This window comes from Channa argus, chromosome 4, assembly GCF_033026475.1.
Source record: "Channa argus isolate prfri chromosome 4, Channa argus male v1.0, whole genome shotgun sequence".
Classification (NCBI taxonomy): Eukaryota; Metazoa; Chordata; class Actinopteri; order Anabantiformes; family Channidae; genus Channa; species Channa argus.
In genome coordinates, this window is record NC_090200.1 from 29683022 (window position 1) to 29703043 (window position 20022).

Sequence of the window (20022 nt, forward strand, 5' to 3'; positions counted from 1 at the left end):
CTTTCTTTGTTTCAGACTATAGAAAGGATTTAATTTACAAATTTACTAATTAATTCACAAGTTTAATGGAAATAACATCATCCCTACAGTTACCACAGACACCTGCTGTCTGAATCTCTATTAGCTGAATCTCTATTAGCTGATACTCAAACTGCAGCAGGTAGTTGATGTTACTCATTACTTGAATAATTGCTTATGTAATTGATAGAAAATTAACTACTTGATGTAGGATTACAGATTACACAGCAGATCTACTCTAGTTCGTTGGGATTTACTTTAAAGTAGTATAACACTGTCCAGAAGAAGAAACAAGATCTTATACTAACAATACTAAGCTGCTTTCTTTTGTATTTTGCTCTATAAGCCTTGCAAGGGTGACATGAGCTCACAACACTTTATCAGGTTTTTAAGGTCATTTTAATCAGTTAATTTAATATATTTTGATACCATTTACAGTTAGCTACCTTTGCATCTTGGGTAGATTGACCTGATCATAAAAAAAGCCCAGTGTAATGCCTACATGAGTCAGTGTTGAGAGAGTCTAAGCATAAAAAAAAATTATCCAGTTGTGGGACTGTAGTAGTAGTATAGGAGCAGAATTTTGGTGGCTTAGCAGAGAAAGTTGCAGTGTTGACAGTAAGAGTGATAGTAACTCCAGATTTCCACCTTCCTGAGACACACAGGAAAGCAACCTCTATCTATCTCTGAGTATCTCTGTTGTGCACGTTCTGCTTTTATTCCAGCTCCCTCTGACTCCCTCCTCTCCTTTCAGATGGTGATGTAATAGTGTTTATTATTCATAGCCGCTGAGATCATGGTCCTCATCAGTATTCCTCTCAGGACAAGAGGGAAGAGGAAAAAGCAACATAGACACACCTTTCCATTTTCATGTCTGAGTTTTTCTCTGATTAGCCTTCAATGGTGAGTGAGAAGCCCTTGGCACTGAGCTCAAATGTACTGCCTACATGTGTCTTACATCCTATTTACATACTACTCCTTTGCTTTCAGTACATATGATCCTGTCTGCCCTCGACGTGAGTAGTATCACATAGCTCCACCCATTTACACTTTGACAGAACAGCAGCTCCCCCATTAGTGTGTGAGTTTCAATGGGTGAATGAGAAGCAGTGTAAAGCACTTTTCGCATTTTTTTCAAAGCCCAGTTACATGGGAGTTGTAAATAAGTGCACAATAGAACTGTTTATTCTAAACAGTGTACAAAGACAGAGGCCTGCTTATGGAAAGTCCTCATTATAGGTATAATTAAGTGAAACACAACCGGTGCATATGCCAGAAGTGCAGTCTAATTTTTTAATCTGTAAAGAGACTACAGTTAGACGAATTCAAGTTAAAAGTACAATAATTCCCTCTGAACTGTAGAAAAGTAAAAATGAAAATTCTCTAAAATAGTCCAAGAATTCAAAATTGTACAGTTATTGAGTAAATGTACTTTACATCCCTGAACTGATGCAATGTCAAGCCTCTGCTTATGACATTAACTTGCATATGTGACTGAAATACAATAAATCTCTTCTCATAATCATTATCGTCACTTCTCTCCTCATCACAATCGTCATCACCACAAACTCCATGACTTTTTATGACGGCAGGTGTCTTTTATTTTTATGTCTTTATTTACTCCTGTTACATAGGACTGTCTGTGCTTATCAAATCACAGATAAAACTCTTCACTGAAGAAATTGCTACACACACACACATACTTGATTACCACAGGCTATTTTCAGAACAACGGGCTGGGCTGTGAAATGACAGGTGTTGCCACAGTAATTAAAACTGTCAATCAATCTGTGTCTGTGTGGATGTGATTAGTTCAGTGTGTTTCCGCTTGTCAATCAAATGAACAGTTGTCATAAGTTGTCCTCACCATCAAAACAAATGTGTGCTAGGTTTTAACAGAGCTCTATTTTTTAACAATTGTGACTTTAAAGAATGTTTTGCAGATACATTTTGTTTCTATAATATATATATATATATATATATATATATATATATATATATATATATATTTTAGGTGGACCTACACAAATACACCACCTAGCTGAGTTTACATTATTGTAGAATAACTCTTCATTATACCATAATATCTGTTCTAACATAACATCCAGTGCTATCAATATTTTTCATCTCAAAAACCTCAAAAAGAGCTGGCTTTCTGTTGCTCGAAACTGACTCTGTACTGGTCTGAGCAGTAAAGCTGCAGTCAGAAAAACAATTCTTTACTAGAAAAGATACAAAGCTTTGTATAGCTGAGGGGAACTTCAGAGTTAGCCGATTATCTATAGCTGATCACTACACATGAGTCCTCTCATATACAAGTATTTACATAAAAATAGTAATTGTGATAACTATAATCAGTTAGTTATTAACCCATACAAACTTGCAAAAACCAAACATTTTACTAGAAGAAAAATTATTTTAATAGAACATCTTTGAACTACAACCCTATATCTGAAAAAGCTAGGACAATGTGTAAAATGTAAATAAATGATAGTCATTTCCAGATCATTTCAAACGTGTTTTGACAAACATAGGAAACAGTGATTGTAAATGCAACAAAAACAACACATCAAAACTTGAAACTGAGAAATTAGATTTTTTCTTTGCTGATTTTGAAGTAACAGTTCAAATCAGTGACATCTTTTACAAAACGCAGCAACATTAAACTAGAAAAGTTGTGTAATAGGGAGTTGTGTAATTAATGGGAATACCTTCCCACTAATTTGGTTACTTGGCAACAGGTCAGCAAGCCATATAAGCTGGGTCTTTAAGAAGAATTTTGTGATTTTATCAAATGCAATACAAAATAAACCATTCAGGTAATATAGAGAAATCTCTGCACACGAGATACAAGACCAAAAACCAATAATAAAATCTTAAGGCCAGTGAACATAGTTAGTTGCTGAATCCACAAACCTAAGTTCAAACTCCATTATCCAAAGAAAAAAGCACACATAAAAGTGATTCAGGTTTTTAGGCGGTCCTCTATGCTAAAGAGGAAAGGTACCATAAAACTTGTTTTTAGTCCACAGTCCAAAAACAAGCATCTACGATGCTTTGGGTCCTGTCATCCACTGAAAGCATGATGGATCAAAATACGAGGCACTGAAATGTTGAGAAAGTGAAATCCTACATCTAGCAAAAATGAGAAAAACTCTGATTTCAAAATTAAAACACAATGCAACACAGTAGTAAGCAGTAGAAAACACGCTCCTGTCCAGATAAAAGGTTTATTTTTATCTGGACATTTAGCAGATTCAAGTTCCAAGTTCCATAGTGAATATCCCCAGGCTTACATGTAATATCTTCAGTTTGGTATTTAGCTTTCTCATAAATCACTTCCTAAACAGCATGCCATTATTAAAGATGATTATTCCTAAAAAACCTAATAAATTTTTAATGAAGTCATGATTAACTTTACCCAAAATTGCAAAAGGTCAGAATTTTCCACATTAACGTAATTTCGGTTAAATGTAATAAGCAGGTTGTCTTTTTGAGGACACACACACTGCACAATTCCACACAAATTCACATTCACACATTACATGGAAAAACAATACCATCTGCCCACTTCCTCCTGTTTAGGAAGTCTAAGCAGCATTACAATGATAACCCCCATGTAGGGTTGCCTGAAGCCTTGATTGGCCACTGTTTTCTCCACGGAGACAGTCACTATGCCAGAACTTTCAAGATGCCAAGAAGAAGATGAGCAAATGGATACAGTTGATTTTCTCACATTAGTTCTGTGCTCACCAGCAGTTTTATTTTAAATTTCTACTAACTCAATAAATACAAGGCACATTCATGCACAATCATGTAAGAATACATGAATATTATTTAATTGCTTTAGATTCTGTTTACATATTTTAAAGACATGCTAAGCAGCTGGCCAATGCTCACCAGGAGCTACTAAGTTGGGGTTCAGTGTCTGGCTCAAGGAATCTTCAACATGTGACCAGAAGAGCCAGGGATTGAACCAACAACTGCAAGATTGGTGGACAACTGCTCTAGCTTCCTGCACCACAGTATATGTGAGTACAAATCCTGCTCAAAAATAACTCCAAGGTTCCTTGCAGTAGTACTTGAGACCAGAGTTATGCAATCTAGAGTAAAAATATGGTTGGATAGCATATTTCTCAGATTTTAGGCCCAAATACTGACTTCAGGTTTGTCTGAGTTTAGAAGATATTTTGGGACATCCAGGCGTTTTGTAAGCATGCTTGAAGCTGGGTATCATCATCATAGCGATGTAAATTTATGGAGTGTTTTCTAAAATTGTTGCTGAAAGGAGACATATATAAAATAAAAAGTATTGGTCCTAACACAGAACCTTGTGGAACTCCATAGCTAACCTTTGTGTGCATGGATTCATCATTAACATGAACAACTTGAAATCTATCAGATAGATAAGATTTAAACCAACCTAGTGCAGTTCCTTTTATCCCAATTTCATATTCCATTCTCTGTAATAAAATTTTGTGATCAATATTGAATTGAATGCAGCACTAAGATCTAACAGAACAAGTATAGATACTATCTTACTATCTGAATCCAAGAGAAGATCATTGATGACTTTTACCTCTGTACTATGATTAGATCTAAATCCTAACTGAAAGTCTTCAAACAAATTATTTCTGTACACTGTGGTCGCATAATTACTTTGAAACTAATTTTTCAAGGATTTAAGAAATAAAGGGGGGATTGGATATTGGTCTGTAATTGGCTATGACACCAGGGTCTTGACAGGATTTTTAAAGAAGTGGTTTAATTACAGCTTCCGTACAGGCTCGTGCTAAATAGCCTGTTTCTAAAGATAGATTGATGATATCTAATACGAACGTATCTATTAACGGTAAAGCTTCCTTGAACAGTGTAGTTCAAATAGGGTCTAGAAGACAGGTTGTTAGTTTAGATGAGGTAATAATTGTTATCTCAGTGAGATCTATGGGTAAAAATCCAGTCTAAGAGGGATTGGGGCCTTGGGTCAGTGTCTTGCTCAAGGATCAAACCAACAACTGTGAGATTGGTTGACGACGGCTAAACCTCCTGCATCACAGTCGCCCAAGAAGTGAACTGATCAAAATAGTTTAAATCAACTGAGTTTGTTCATTCTAACTTAAGCACGTACAATGACTATCAGAAATCATTATTAATCTAATTAAAAAATTTTGATTCATTATGGCAACAATAAATAAGTGCAGTCACCATTTAAATTTAGTTGTGTTAGAAAAAATACGTGAGATTAATGCAGAGTTATGATTAAAAACCACAGTGAACAATGAAGAGTCAATAAATTAACACTATTACATTTTAATTAGTTAATCATTTATTATTTAGAAAACTTGAATTTCCTATAAAGATAAAGTGTTTAAATGAAAGGTTCAACTATTCAACTATAATCTAATTGGAACAAAATGTCTATTGCAGCATATGTGAGGGCAGTAAACTCAAACATATTGTTAATTTAACTCCATTATAACTGAAGTTCTCATTCTATACATTGTTTTTATATAGCGCTTTTCTACACTGGCACTCAAAGCACTTTACACTGCTTCTTATTCACCAATTCACACTCACTATTACACACTGATGGGAGAGCTGCTCTACAGCTGGCCAACACTCACTGGGAGCAACTAAGTTGGGGTTCACTGTCTTGATCAAGGACACTTTGATATGCGACTGGAGGAGCCGGGATACATGCCAACAACTGTGGGATTGGTGGACGACCACTCCTTCCTATGCCACAGTCGCCAGTCTTAAATTTAGTTAAGAAAGTGAGGTTACCAAGATACCCCTTTTGTGAACGCTTTTGTCAGGAGTGTACATGCAGCATGTACACATTTAGTGTGTGTACATGGACTTAAGTAACCATGTTACATTTGGCTTTCTTGGGAAAGCTGATTTCTTCAGTGTCATGTCAACGGGACACCTGGGTTCCAGAATCAGGGTAGGTAATTAAGGAAACCTGATTTGCCCAGGTATAAGTCTGTCAGAGAACATCAATTTCTCTGCCATGTATAAGTAACCAGGCTTTTAATTGGGTTTCTCCAAATGTGCAGAAGTCACTTTCTCCTCTGGATTTTTAAAATTCGTACAGTTCTCGTTGTGGATCAGTTGTGTGTTTCCTTTTTTCTTTTCTCTCCCCCTGTACTCATTCTTTTGCGGTACAAATACAAAAATCAAAGACAGACAGCAGTGTTTTCTGTCACTAAACAAATAAAATCTATAAGCCAGCCTTCAAAAATAACTGACAGATGGAAGAGAAATCCGGTTACTCTCATGGGGTGACTGTGGTGCAGGAGCTAGCGTATCCCACAGTTGATTTGTTCCTCGGCTCCTCTGGTCACATGTCGAAGAGAATTATATATTATATAGAACATTCAATCAAATGTTGTTATAAGATGTCTGCTGTTTTAGTAACAAATAAAAATAAATAAAATTGTGATTGTGTCCATTTTAATTTACTTCCAACTATTCCTTTTTATTTCTGTGATCTACCAATTGCCGAGTGAAGACCATGCAGATGTCCTCTTATGCGCTAGATAAGGCCTTCAGCATACTATTCTTGGACAGGGTCAAAGCTCCAAATACAGGTAGTTATAAGTAAAGATGACACAGTAAATTTACTTTAGCCATAATCTAACCTTGATTTTGGTACTGATGAAATATCTGTAATATGGATCAATTTAATCCAATTTAATTAATAGTGGTTGTTGGTCCTAGGCTTACGTAATGTAAATGTTAGGCTGGCTGCTGGTAGAAAAGCAAATAGCATTGCATAATCTATAATCTAAGCATTTTATACTTTGAGACAAATCAAAAACATAAAATGGCATTTTACAATCAGCCTGAGGTTCTTACTGACTGCAGCACTACAATAAACCCTACTAAAGACCAGGGATGTACAGATAAACAGTTTGCTCTTATATAACATTTTTCTACCTAGTGGCACTCAAAGCACTTTACACTACTTCTTATTCACCCATTTGCACTCACAACCACACATACTCATTCTCTGATGGGGGAGCTGCTAAGGAGCTGGCCAATGCTTACTGGGAGCAACTAAGTTGGGGTTCAGTGTCTTGCTTAAGGAAACTTCAACCTGTGACTGTAAGAGCCGAGGATTGAACCAACAACTACAAGATTGGTAGACAACCACTCTAGCTTCCTGCACCACAGTATATGTGAGTACAAATCCTGGTCAAAAATAACTCCAAGGTCTAAGCTCTATTACTAACAGAGGGTGTTGCTACCTCCACCACAACCTGTCCCAGGTTTTATTCCAGCATACATGTAGTCTACAGACCGGACGGACTCACATCAGCTTCCCCTTTGTAAACATTTGCATCATGCTACCCAGAGCCTCCTTGCAGTCACTGAAGAAGTGGGGAAGAAGGAAGCCCCGAATGCTGGCCGACTTCTGGAGCAGCTTGGCCAGTAGTGTTCCTCCTCTGAAGGGGGGGATCCCTGATGCAGTCTGCTACCCCAAGATAAAGGCATTACTATCAGCCGGCCCTTACTGGACAAGCTGTTCACTGCAAGTTCAAAGATACTGCCTCCAGCTGACTCATACACCATGTCAATGCCTTGTGAGTACTCTTTCCTCAGTGTCTTGGCCAGGTTTTCTGTGCTGTAGTTGATGTACGTTTATGTACAGGTTAAGGGGGTCTTTTTTGTGGTTGGAATTTTCTATCGCAAAATGTAGTTCAAAGTTGTGGCCAGCAAAAATGCTGAGTGGCTACCTTTACAAAACTACTAGCCATCTTCAAAATTGAAATTAACTTGATTCTGGCACAGTCTTTTGCCCACAGCCGTACTAGTCCGTATGAGAAGTTTCGTCAGTTCACTGCAGCAGGACACATGTTAAAAATTAGACAATAGTCTTTAATTTCAGAAAATGCTACCACAAATGGGGCACAATCCAGTGTCTTCTTGTGCCAGTACCAAGTCTGGATAAATGCGGAGGGTTGTGTCAGGAAGGGCATCCGTCATAAAATACATGCCAAATCAAATGCAAATCATGCCCGAATCTGACTTCCATTCTGGATTGGTTAACAATGACTGCTACTGGTGTTGTTGACCTACAGGGTGGAGATAGAAATTGGGCTACTGTTGGTTGAAAAAAAAGAGGAAGAAGGTGTTTACGTAGGCAGAGAGAGTAGAGGAAAGCCAGGAATGAAGGACTGACAGTACTTTGTGTGTTGGGACTATGACAGGGAAGTCTAGAGAGTTGGTTGATATGATGCAGAGAAGGAAAGTGGATGTAATAAGTGTCCAGGAGCCCAGGCAGAAAGGTAGCAAGGTTAGAAGCTTACGAGCAGGGTTTAAGTTGTTTTACGATGTGTGGGAGGAGAAATGGCATTATCCTAAACGATGAGTTTGTAAGGTTTTAGAGGTCAAAAGCATATACTGGAAAGATACTGGAAATTAAAGGTGTGATTTTCAATGTTGTTGGTGGTTAAGCCCCACAGGTATGATGTGAATAAGAAGTGAGTTAGATGAAGTGATGCATAGCATCCCCAGAGGTGAGAGAGTGGAGATTGGTGTAGACTTCAATGTTGGTGAAGGGAAGAGAGGTGAGACTGTTGTGGGCAGGTTTGGTCTTCAGGACAGGAACAGAGAAGTACAAAGGATTATAAACTTTGCAAAAATGATGGAAATGGCTGTAGTGAATAGTTCCTTCCAGAAGAGGCAGAAACAAAGGGTGACATATAAAAGAACAGAGGTAGAAGCACTCAGGTGGACTACATCTTGTGTCACCATTGTAACCTGAAAGACATCAGTGACTGCAAGATATTGGTAGGGGAGAGTGTAACCAGACAACATATGATGGTGGTGTATAGATAGCTCCATTGATAAGTAGAAGGAAGAGGACTAAGACAGAGCAGAGCACAAAGTAGTGGAAGTTGAAAAAGGAAGAATGTTGTGTAGTTTTCAGGGAGGAGTTGAGACAGGAGGTGCTTCCAGATGACTGGACAACTATAGCTTATGTGATCGAGAAAACAGGTAGTAGGGAACTCCATGTGACATCCAGAAAGATAAAAGTGGAGAGAAGGAGGCAAGGTTTTGAACGAGGACATTCATATATACAGAGAAAGTGATTAGCTAAAAGAGAGAACTGTAGAAAGTAGACAGGAATACAGGGAGATGCAGTGTAAGGTAAAGTTAGAAGTATCAAAACATCTCTCAAAGTATCTCTCTCATTTGAAGAACCAAACAGGTGATTAAGGTAAATCAGTTATAGGGCACTGCTCATGTGAAGGAAGAGCCTACGATTAGCATGGATAAATGTGAAAGATTAATGACTACAGTTTATTAAGTTAGGTAAAAACTGAACTGGTGTAGAGATGCACAATCAAGTTACTGTATCACAAATGACAGGGAAATAATTTTACAAATAATTGTACCCATGATGACAAGTGTCCACAATCTTTTCTTGAGCCTAAAAAAGTAGTAGTAGTTAAAGATGTGCTATGCCTGCTGGTGGAATTTCTCAGGGTCATACAGTATTTATCTTTTAGGGACAAGCTACATATTGTTTGAAAATTACCTCTAACACAACACACTTCAATGTTTTAAGATGGTAGGAATCAAAGTGTTAACAGTATAATACACTAATTTACAGCTTAATATCAGCTTGCACTATTGTTAGCTGCATTTACTGAAAAACATCTATATGTGTATACATCAAAGTAGATGTATATTGCAAACAATATGTATAATACTGCTAACATCACATATTGCTGTGAATGAAAGGGGGTATGCAAAATAAGTTCACCACCACCATGCCAACGGGCAATTTTTAAAGTGCTGATCTTTTTAAAGTCTTTAAATAAATCAAACAGAGGCCCACCGTAGGAATAAAAGGACCTGGGGAAAAGAGGAAAATAAATTATCCAGCAGTAAATGATAGTTGGTGACTCTATAGCTTTTGGCAGGGCTTAAAATAACAGAAATTTAGGATGACAGTTTGGGGAGACAGGTTTTCTGTATTTGATGGATCCTCTGTGACTCACAGGGATGTTCGCCTTTTACACATAGCTCAATTGAAGATATATTTCCTTCGATATGAGAAAAATTGGTCACACCTAAACATCCCATCATCTAGTTAATCATTGACTACCTTCCTTATCACCCTTCAATATAATACAATCACACACCATGTAATTACAAGAAAGAAATATCATGTCATCTCATATACTATTGGCCTATATGTTTGTTTCCTGACAATTTCATAGCGTTAAAGATTTGCTGGCACGGCCGTGACATTGTTCTGTGTTGTGCTTGTGAGCATCACTATCTCTCCTCTCAGCTCTGATCTCGCTCTGTCTCTCTCTCTCTGCTATGCTGCGTAATCAATTCCAACTCACTTCGCCTGTTGCCTCCCCTTTATATGCCCCAGTTACCTGCTCCTCTTTGTCAGATTGTTTTCCTGCTCTCTGTTTCTCCTGTGAGTTCTAAGTTTGCCTATCTGAGCCCTGTTTGTCTATGGATGTTTGCAAGCCTCTGCAGTAAGTTGCTCTTACCTGAATATTGCTTCTTGAACGGTGGGGGGAATAAACCTGACAGTGCCATAATTTCCTAAGTTATCTTAGCTTTGGTTTGGATCAGTTGCAAATCCAATTTGGCCAAACTGGAGCACATACGGAGTTTGAGGCAGCCAACTCTTGATAACAAAATGTGTGTGCACATAGTCTGTCCCCATTCATTGTTTTAACTGCTGATCTTGTTCATGATCAGGGGGGCTGAAGCCTATCCCAGCTGTCACTAGTCCGAGAGCTGGGGTCCACCCTGAACAGGTCTGTAGTCTGTCTCAGGGCCAACACAGTGATGGAGAGTTATATAGAGACGTGTGTGTGTGTGTGTGTGTGTATGTATTGCGCGCGCACACACACACTGACACAGACAATTTAGTCTCTTTTAGACTTGCTTACCACTCCACCACCGTGCTGCCTTGCTTTCAAAGTAATGCAGTAATAAGAACTTCAGCACTCATTAACAGATCTAAGTCCATTTATTAATCAATGTGTGACCTAATTACTTGACTGACAGTTAAAAGTTGTACAACAAGTCACAATTTTGTCAACTAAAGACAATCATACGCCTAGGCAGTGTAGTAACATTACAATTAACAGTTATTAAAGTTAGGCACTGAATACATTCCGAATGCACTGTATTTAACGAAAACAACTTTGTTTTGTCCTGATAATGAGAATTTCTCAAGAAAACAATTTTCTATCTGTAGATTTCACCTGTTATCTTATTTTATTAAATGGGTGATTTTTACTATGGTTCAACAGTGAATATTTGTATTTATTTTTCTGCATGATTGTTCTTTTACTATAGGGTTAGCTTATTAGATTGTTGATATTGAGGTATCCAGTTATCATGAATTGATGCCTTCATCCTTGGCCATTCCTTTCTTCTTTCATATTGAGCAATGTGTAATACTCTTCTATTGTGTTTCATTTATTTCCAGTAAGGAATTGAAAGTCCCAATGCTGATTGCCTTATTGCTTTGTCCCCCAACCCACAAAGGCACATTTTTAATTGATTAAATTATTGCATTGCCTCAGACCACTGTTCCATGCACGTGTGTTTTTATACTGGAGACACACGTGCAAGTACATTAGTGACGATGTGTATTCATATATGCAGTAATATTGATGATGTGTCTGCGTACTTACATGTAGCGCAGATGGGGGTTCTTGGAGAAAACACGAGCCTGGATTGTGTGCAGGTTGCTTCTAGTAATGGTTCTGTAACACGCACACAGAGAGAGGTTTAATAAGTAGCTCCATCACCCTGACTTATAGTCAGCTACATAAAAAAGGAAAAGGTTAGAACAGGAAAAACAGAGAATGTGAAGTTGAAATCATGCAGTGTTAACTTTTGGGGCATGCAAGTGTCCTTTTGTGATAAGTAAGGACTGTCTACCCATGCCTGCTGCAGTTGTTAGATTTCCCTTTCTTTCGGTGGGTGAGTCTATGTTGTGACTTTGTCATAATTCTATAAAGTGTTGCCACTGTATAGTTATTCGTGTTAATTCATTTATTTCCATTCCATTTTAGCCAAACATAAGATCAGCACGTATCCTATTCTAATAACTCTAGCAGGCACATATAAACAAACTGCATAGATCACAAGATGGCATCGCCCCAACAACTCTGCTCAGCATTTCTCTAGAATTAACAAGGAAATACCCAGGCTAAGGAGAATTGTGCGTGACACCTCCCACAGTCTGTTATTATCAGCACATGGGCCTATTGATGCAAAGCCGATACTTTACAGCTTGCACAACCTTAAGACAAATGACCAGTTCACGTTCACCCAAGCTAAATGTTTCAGAACTTCTTCAGAAATCTAAGGGCAGAGAGGCACCAGGCAGATATTTTAAAAAGAAGCGGCAATAAAGGCTAACTGTAATGTGAACTCATGTCTCTTTGTCTGGGCTAAACAGGACACTTGAACAAGATGTAAACCCTACAGCTATATTCAACTAGCATGTGCAGTATGTTCTACACCTGTGTGAAAGAAAATAATTGTTCATTGCATTATTGCATTATTATGTCTTATGGGTGCTCATGAGCCAGCAAAAGTGTTAAAATTGTGTGCTTTTTGCACAAACCGGCATAATGCAGACTGCTATCTCTAACAAAGCACCAAAATGGGGGGCTAGCGTGAGATTATAAAAAGTCAAATGTTCATTAATTGTTGTTCTAAATCAAAAATGCCTGATTATAACTGTGCAAACTTAGCAATGGTCACAAATATTACAAAATGTACATCACATCATGTATCTCACATTATGCACAAAATGTCCTCATGGTTACAACAATAACAGAATGCTGTTTCATACTAGACTCAATTTCCAGTCTCCTGTAGGGCTACGAGACTCGAGACTGAGTCAACAAACTATGTGACAGTATCATGTTGACTATAGCTGCTAGTCATGGCCCTAATTTAATGATTCTTTTGGTCATTTTCAGCTACTAGTGGAAATGAGCTATAGAGATGTATTTTAGGGGTTGGTTATATACAGCAGTCTTAATACATCTACAGTGCATCCATAAGTATTCCAAATTTATTAAAAAGAAAATATGAAAATATTGCTCTGCACCAATTACAATCCATGTGATTGTGATATATTGACCACAGAGCGAGCTGGGGAACTTCTGTGATGAGCTTGACATGCTGCTGTCTCACTTTCCTGAAGACGATACTTCTATCTTGAGAGACCTGAACCTCCACCTGGACAAAACTCAGGTGGCTGACATGTTTGCTCTTCTAAACTTGACCTGAGACTAGTCTCTACTAACCCAACCCACAAAGCTGGCAACACCCTGGACCTCCTTCTCACCTGGAGCCCCACCACAGACAATATCTTAGTCACCCCTCTGCATTTATCGAATCTCTTCTAAATTCATCTCACAGTTTTCATCCCTAAACCTTTGCATTCCACTACTACACGTAACATGTAACCGCTGTAACCTCAGGTCTCTTAACCTGGAGCAGTTCTCTTCACTGGTCTCGGCAACTCTACCCCACCACAGGGCCTCTCCACCCTCAATACAGATGAAGCCATGGACAGCCTCTGCAATACACTCTCATCGTGTCTGGCTAGTCTCTGCCCCAGAGACCCGCCTTTCCCTTAGTTTCTAATCCGTGGCTCAGACTGTATCCGTGAGCAACGCACCATGCTCAGGTGTTCTGAGTTAGTTGCGCAAATCCAAGGCTCCTTCTGCTCTTGCCAAGTATCAGTGTCTCCTTGTATCCTTTTCTCACAGTGTCACCAGGGCAAACACTGAATACTACCAGGAGAAGCTCAGCAACACCATGGACACCAGAAAGCTGTTCTCCACTTTCAAATCACTCGTCTACCGACCTTCACCTCCTCCATCCACCTCTCACTGGGGCTGGGAATACTTAATGGATTCACTGTAATTTTCAGATTCGATTTATTTAAAACTGATAATTCACAAACAAAACACAATTTAAGCTATAAAATGACAGCCTCCCTTACAAACATTTATTTATTTATTTATTTTTCTTTCGGCTTATCCCGTGAGTTCAGGGTCGCCACAGCGGATCAATGTCCTCATGTTGATTTGGCACAGTTTTTATCCCGGATGCCCTTCCTGACGCAACCCCAGCTGTGCAAGCGGTCCAAGCCCAGCAGGGGAGGGGAATGGGCTGTTAGGGGTTCAGTGTCTTGCCCAGGAACACTTCGACATACAGTCAAGGCAAGGGATCGAACCACTCATCCTGTGGTCCGTGGACGACAAACATTTATTTCTATTTAATTTTAACAAAACGTCAAATAAGGTGGTTCTGTGTGGGACATTTCATATCTAATCAAGACTTACTCTCTTTTGTCCTTTATCTTTTTGTCACTTGCCTACTACATAATATCTTATTATCATCTTTAAAAAAACTTAAACATAAGGTAGAACTCCGGCATATTTTTTCCTTTTTAAAGTTCTCTTATCAGTTTTGTAAGTAGTAAATAACAGCAACAGTAAATATTACCAGTTAGTTTTGTAAAGAAATTAACAGGTATGTTTCCAGGAAGTTGTCTGGAAAATAGGATTTGCAAAATAAAGTGTAACCATTAAGCATATGCTGCTGTGAAACTTTAAAATATGCATTGCAGGCATTCATTTGATGAACAGGTAAATATCCCTAGGCATTTTGGTGGAGATATGCTATAAGATTACAACACTACATGGGAATAACATAGAGGAATATGTAATTACTTACAGCCTCTGTAAGCCAGTGTAGAGCTCCATGTCCACATCCCTTAAGGTCTGCAGACCAGTCCAGTTCTCAATGTGCCTGGGGAAAAAAGGACAGAAGACCTATTAATTTTATTGATTAATGAAGTAGCTGCTGAATCCATAAATTCTTCAAAAATGAAAAATATCACACCATGATTTTTCTAATTGACTAATTGTTGCAGTTTCTTACAGTATATAAAAATGTTTAAAACAAAAACACCTTAAACACTTAAGTGTCTGAGATATAACTATCAATTGTCGGCCACCACGATTCTGATACAGTTTAAACTGTATCAGTGAGAGTTGGGGAAGCTGTAAAATATATTTAAGGTCCTATTGTTTGTTTGTTTATCTTTTGATTTATATATAGTGCAAGTGAAAAGTCTAATTATTACATAGATACACATACACACTGGGGACCTACAAGTCCTTGGTCTGCGTAGGCGTCTCAGCTAGCTCAGAGTGATGACTGCTAAACAAGACCATGTGGACTGTATGGTGAATCTATAACCGCATCCATCCTCCTCATACTTGTTTTTTTTTCTCTGCATACTTCTGTTTTGTATCATAATAGAAACACATACATGCATTTTTATAGCCACAAGTTAACATGCAAGTACTATTGTGAGTGTGAATAGTCATCTTATTGGTAATGTGATCGCTGGATGACATGTACAGGGTCCACACCAGTTCTTCCCCAGTGACAACAGGCATTGGCACCAGCACCCCCAAGACTCTTAATAGGATCAGCAGTTTAGGCAATGGATGGGTGCAACTAAACAGCCACTGTGATAACATTTGTCTAGTAAGATAGATGCAACATTTTTTTTATAAAGTGCTTCATTTATCATCAGAAATTATGTTTAAAAGAGGCGCCTGAGCTGAATGGCAGGCATAAAAATAAATTTAACATTAGAGACCCCTATTCCATTCTGGAGTCATGTTAATGGTTAGGATTTGGCAAGAAAAGCACTTTTGTTATAAGGTTAGAGAAAGATCATGGTTTGGTTTAAATAAAAACATTGTGTCAATTTAAAAAAAAAATAAAAAAAATAATGTAGTCTGACAAACTGCATGTTCTGTAAGATTAGATATTTGGGGAAAAATAGTCTTGGAACATTTCATTATTTTATATTAAGTATCAACATATTTTCAATCATGATATACCCACTTTGTGTTGAAAAAAATGAAAAGGGAGTCTGGTTGTAGTACTGTCCCCTACAAAGCATGTTAAATTAGATACATTTAAAAAAAACAAGGTTGCCAAGGGCTATCTAGTTACAAAGTTACAGTAAATAATAAGTAAATAATTTAAAGTGTACATTTATACAAGTATAGGCATAAATTTTGTTTTTGTACAGTAGCTTACACTGGCCCTATGGAAACATTGTGTATGATTCATTTTGTATGATTGATTCTGCCTAACATAAAAGAGGTCATGTAGAAAACATTTATTTCATCATTAATAAAAATCTGTGTTGCACAAAGGATTAGGGAGTTTCGCCATAGTGTCAGTGTTAGAAGTCACTACAGACATACTACAAACATTGCAATATGTTTAACCAAAACTTTAGTGGCCCATTTTGGATCTAGCAACTGATGGCAACAAATCAAAACAAGCTAATCACATTGGACTGAACATCTGTTTTGCCCAGAGACCTCCAGCAAACTCTGAATCTATGTTTGTGTTGGTGTGTCTGTGAGAGAGGGAGCATGTACTCCACTCTATGTGAATAGTGACAAATGTATAGATAGAAAGCTCAGTATGTTTGAAATATCAGTATATAAAGGTTATGTTTGTCCATCTGTCTTACGGGTATTAATTCATCATCAAACCACATTTCCTTTCTTCCTTCTGAAACTCATTGCAGTGTGGCTATTTCATGTATAAAAAAACAACAACAACAACCTTTTAATCAATATCAAAATGACTATCCTCTATAGAATTAGTGGAATGGCAGGATAATTTATTTCAATTTGCTGTACAAGTTCATAATTTTAGCTAATTAATTAGTATATAATTGTTTTGTAAATGTTCAGTCACTATTGTTGCTCCTACCATGTTTCCGCCATTCTATGAGCACAATGAACAAAGTGGAATAACTGCAAAAACCTATTTTAAAACTAGAAATTTCAAACATGATTTGTACTTAAACCTTTATATTAAAGCAGTTTTCTTGCATTTTGTTTCAGCATGCATGTGCAGCCATCCTCCTCTTATGGTACAAACAGGAACTAAACAACTCTGGTCACAAAACTTGTGACACTGCCCATAATGACACCCATTGTTACTTCAATATTTGCTGGAAATGCAGTGAAATACTTTGTTACAAGGAAAAGTCCTGAATTTAAATTGATAAGTAAAAGTGCCCAAATATTGGCATAGGAATACTTACTGCTGCTGCTCTATGGTATAGCTTGTGCAATGCAATAAAGTTGTTATACAATAAGTTATATGGTTACAGTTTACAAAACAAGCATGTACATTCTTCACCTGCATGAGAGGAACTAACTTCTCATACCAGCAGGTAACAGTACTTCGTGTTCATCATACAAATAAAGAAAACCAAATAATAGGTTTGCCAACATACAAACTGTGAACAATGTGATGTAGGTCTCTCGTGAATCACATTTAAAAAGTTGGAATAAATGTGTGTGTTTTTTTTTTTTTTAAATTCCAGATGACAGTGTTGTAGTATTCAAGATTGGTCTTGGTCTCAAGACCGGTCTTTTTTAAGGGACTCAGTTTCAACTTGGCCTTGGCCGTATTTTCACTCAGTCTTGTTTTGGTCTAAGACAAGGTGGACTCAGGTTTTTTTTTTTTTTTCAAGATCGGTCAAGACCACAACTGTAGCAACATCACTACATTCACTAAGCATTTTCTGTGATTTTTTTTTTTCTTGATGTAAAATGTCGTGCTTCAATCCAGTCAAATACTTCACTTATTTCTAGTCCACAAACTTGCGGAGCCTTTTTGCGCTGGTACCTGAACAAGCACGGATGTTGTCCGGTGAAGTTAAGGAATAACTTTGACTTTACCTGAGCTGTCTGCTCCCTCTCTGCTGCAGAAAGGGACACTTGCCTGCAAGGTGGGGTCTGGAACAACTAATATCCCAAATATTTATATTTGCATGCTCTAGTTAACTTCTTACAACAAAATGCTCACACTTAGGGGTAATTTTCTTTTATTGTACCAAAAAAATAGACAATGGGAAATGATTAATTTTGAGCCCTGGCCACTTAGCATACCTTTCTAGCTGCTTCATTTTGCTTAATCACTCTGTGGTTTAGCCTAATTTTATTACATATGATTTAGCTGACATCTTTTCCCAAAAGTATGAGTTAAGCAGTGAAAAGCTGATAAGCACTCCAGTATGACTAGACTACCCAATTTGACCTCAATAACACACATAGTAGACTTATCACCTTTCTGAGAGTTTCAACCTATAAACTGAAAAATGATAACCTTTTAAAGTAGAATTCAAGGCAGAGCCACTGCATTGGATTGCATTAAGTCGCACAGGTGGTCATAACGTTATGCCTGACCTATTCATATATCTATTGATTTGATTGGTCTGGTCTCTTGACTTAGTCTTGCCATGCCTTGGTCTTGGTATTGACTTGGTCTCAACTCTTTAGTCTTGTCTTGGTCTCGGTAGCTAAGGTCTTGGTTATGACTTGGTCTCAATTAAGGTGGTCTTACCTACAACACTGCCAGATAGACATGACGATGTAGAAATATTTAAATATTGGATTGTTTAGGTGTCATAAGGATGAAAAAGAAAAGAGCCTTATGTGTATACCCTCTTGACTTCATCGTTTACTTGCTGTTGTCACTCCCTTTCTCTTCTTATGCACTGGTTCTAAAAAGCTGAATGGAGTGGTCTCTCTCACTGATTCTGGTTCAACATATTGAATTGGCAGAAAAGGTGGCAACAGGGGTCTGACTACTATACTGCCACTGATGCAGCACACACCAAAAAAAAAAAAACTAGGCTGACAGACTATGACTCAACATTGGCTTATGGTTGAACATTGGCTGGGTGTATCTCAGACTTAAGTGTCCTATGGGATGGAGCTCATCTCAGCAGTTATTGGGCAAGGGGTGGGGTACAGCCTGGATAGGTCACCAGTCTACAACAGGGCCTCACTTTGAGACAGACAACTATTCACATTCCAAGTCACATCAATGGGCAAGAGAAGTCCATAGTGTGGTTCCTGAAACTTATTCCAAGATGTTTGTTATTTTTTCAGCACTAATACACCACAAAGATAATACAGTATATCAAGCAGAAATCTATGAGGAAATGGTAATGAATAGAATAATCCACTGCAATCTGTAGCACAGCAAACTCATGGCATTCCTCAGTTTTATGGTTTTTTTGCTTTTGATCTTTCACTTCAGCACATAACTGACGACCCTAACATTGTGCTTATTGGTGTATTAGAACAAACAGACCTCTGTTATTTACCCCCAGCCATGGATTTATCTTTGGTACAGATGATGTGACACCTCACCAATAATAAATATAATAATTCTAGACCTGTTGAGTTAACATGAATTAAAATCATATTAAACCACCAGACTGATGATTATGGGATGGCCTATCAGCTCGTCCACACAATTTGAACTACAGAATTTTATGGCAGCAACAATTAATTAGGACAGAACCACTGTCACTCAGGACACAGTGGAACAAGCGCATTAATTTGCTGAGGTCATTGTTACTTGAAAAAAAGCATCTGACAGCCAAAGATCCTGCTGATCCACTATTGAAATAACAGATCCATTATCCAGTTCAAAGTCTAATCAACCAGTAGTAGACTGGTCCCACTGAAAGCAAGACAGATAAATAGTTTCTTAAGTGTCTCTATTAGGGTATTTCTGTGTGGCAGCTTTGCCCACTCACTGTAGCAGCTTTACATCTTAGAAATTCAAATCACTCACTTGTGGAATGACCAGGGTCAAAAAAGGAGCTTTACTTGGTAATGAATGTTATCCCCCTTATTTGCAGCAACAAACAAGGTGGATAACCTTTGCATGGGTTACGGTCTGAAATGAACACACTGCAGGCTTCTTGAAATACGGCTCACAGAAAAAAGCAGCTTTTGGTTGGAATACCAATATTTTTATATATTATTTTTTAAAACTATGAATGACATTCACACACCACAAAACACAGTGCTGTTTTTTTAATTGATATACATTCTATGCTACCATTGTAAT

General features: G+C 37.8%; 1 protein-coding gene across 7 annotated transcripts in view; it reads right to left on the bottom strand.

Moving 5' to 3' along the window:
* The window catches only part of ntrk3a (neurotrophic tyrosine kinase, receptor, type 3a), a 215954-nt gene that overhangs the window by 156039 nt on the left and 39893 nt on the right, over window positions 1-20022 (bottom strand). For 5 of the 7 annotated variants that reach the window (XM_067502388.1, XM_067502387.1, XM_067502385.1 and 2 more), the window contains exons 2-3: window positions 14779-14853; window positions 11706-11777 (exon numbers count right to left, since the gene is read on the bottom strand). In XM_067502388.1, coding sequence (XP_067358489.1) covers window positions 11706-11777; window positions 14779-14853 — 147 coding nt within the window. Of the gene's footprint in view, window positions 1-11705; window positions 11778-14778; window positions 14854-20022 lie in introns of those variants that run through there. The other 2 variants (XM_067502390.1, XM_067502391.1) reach the window with 2 other exon arrangements.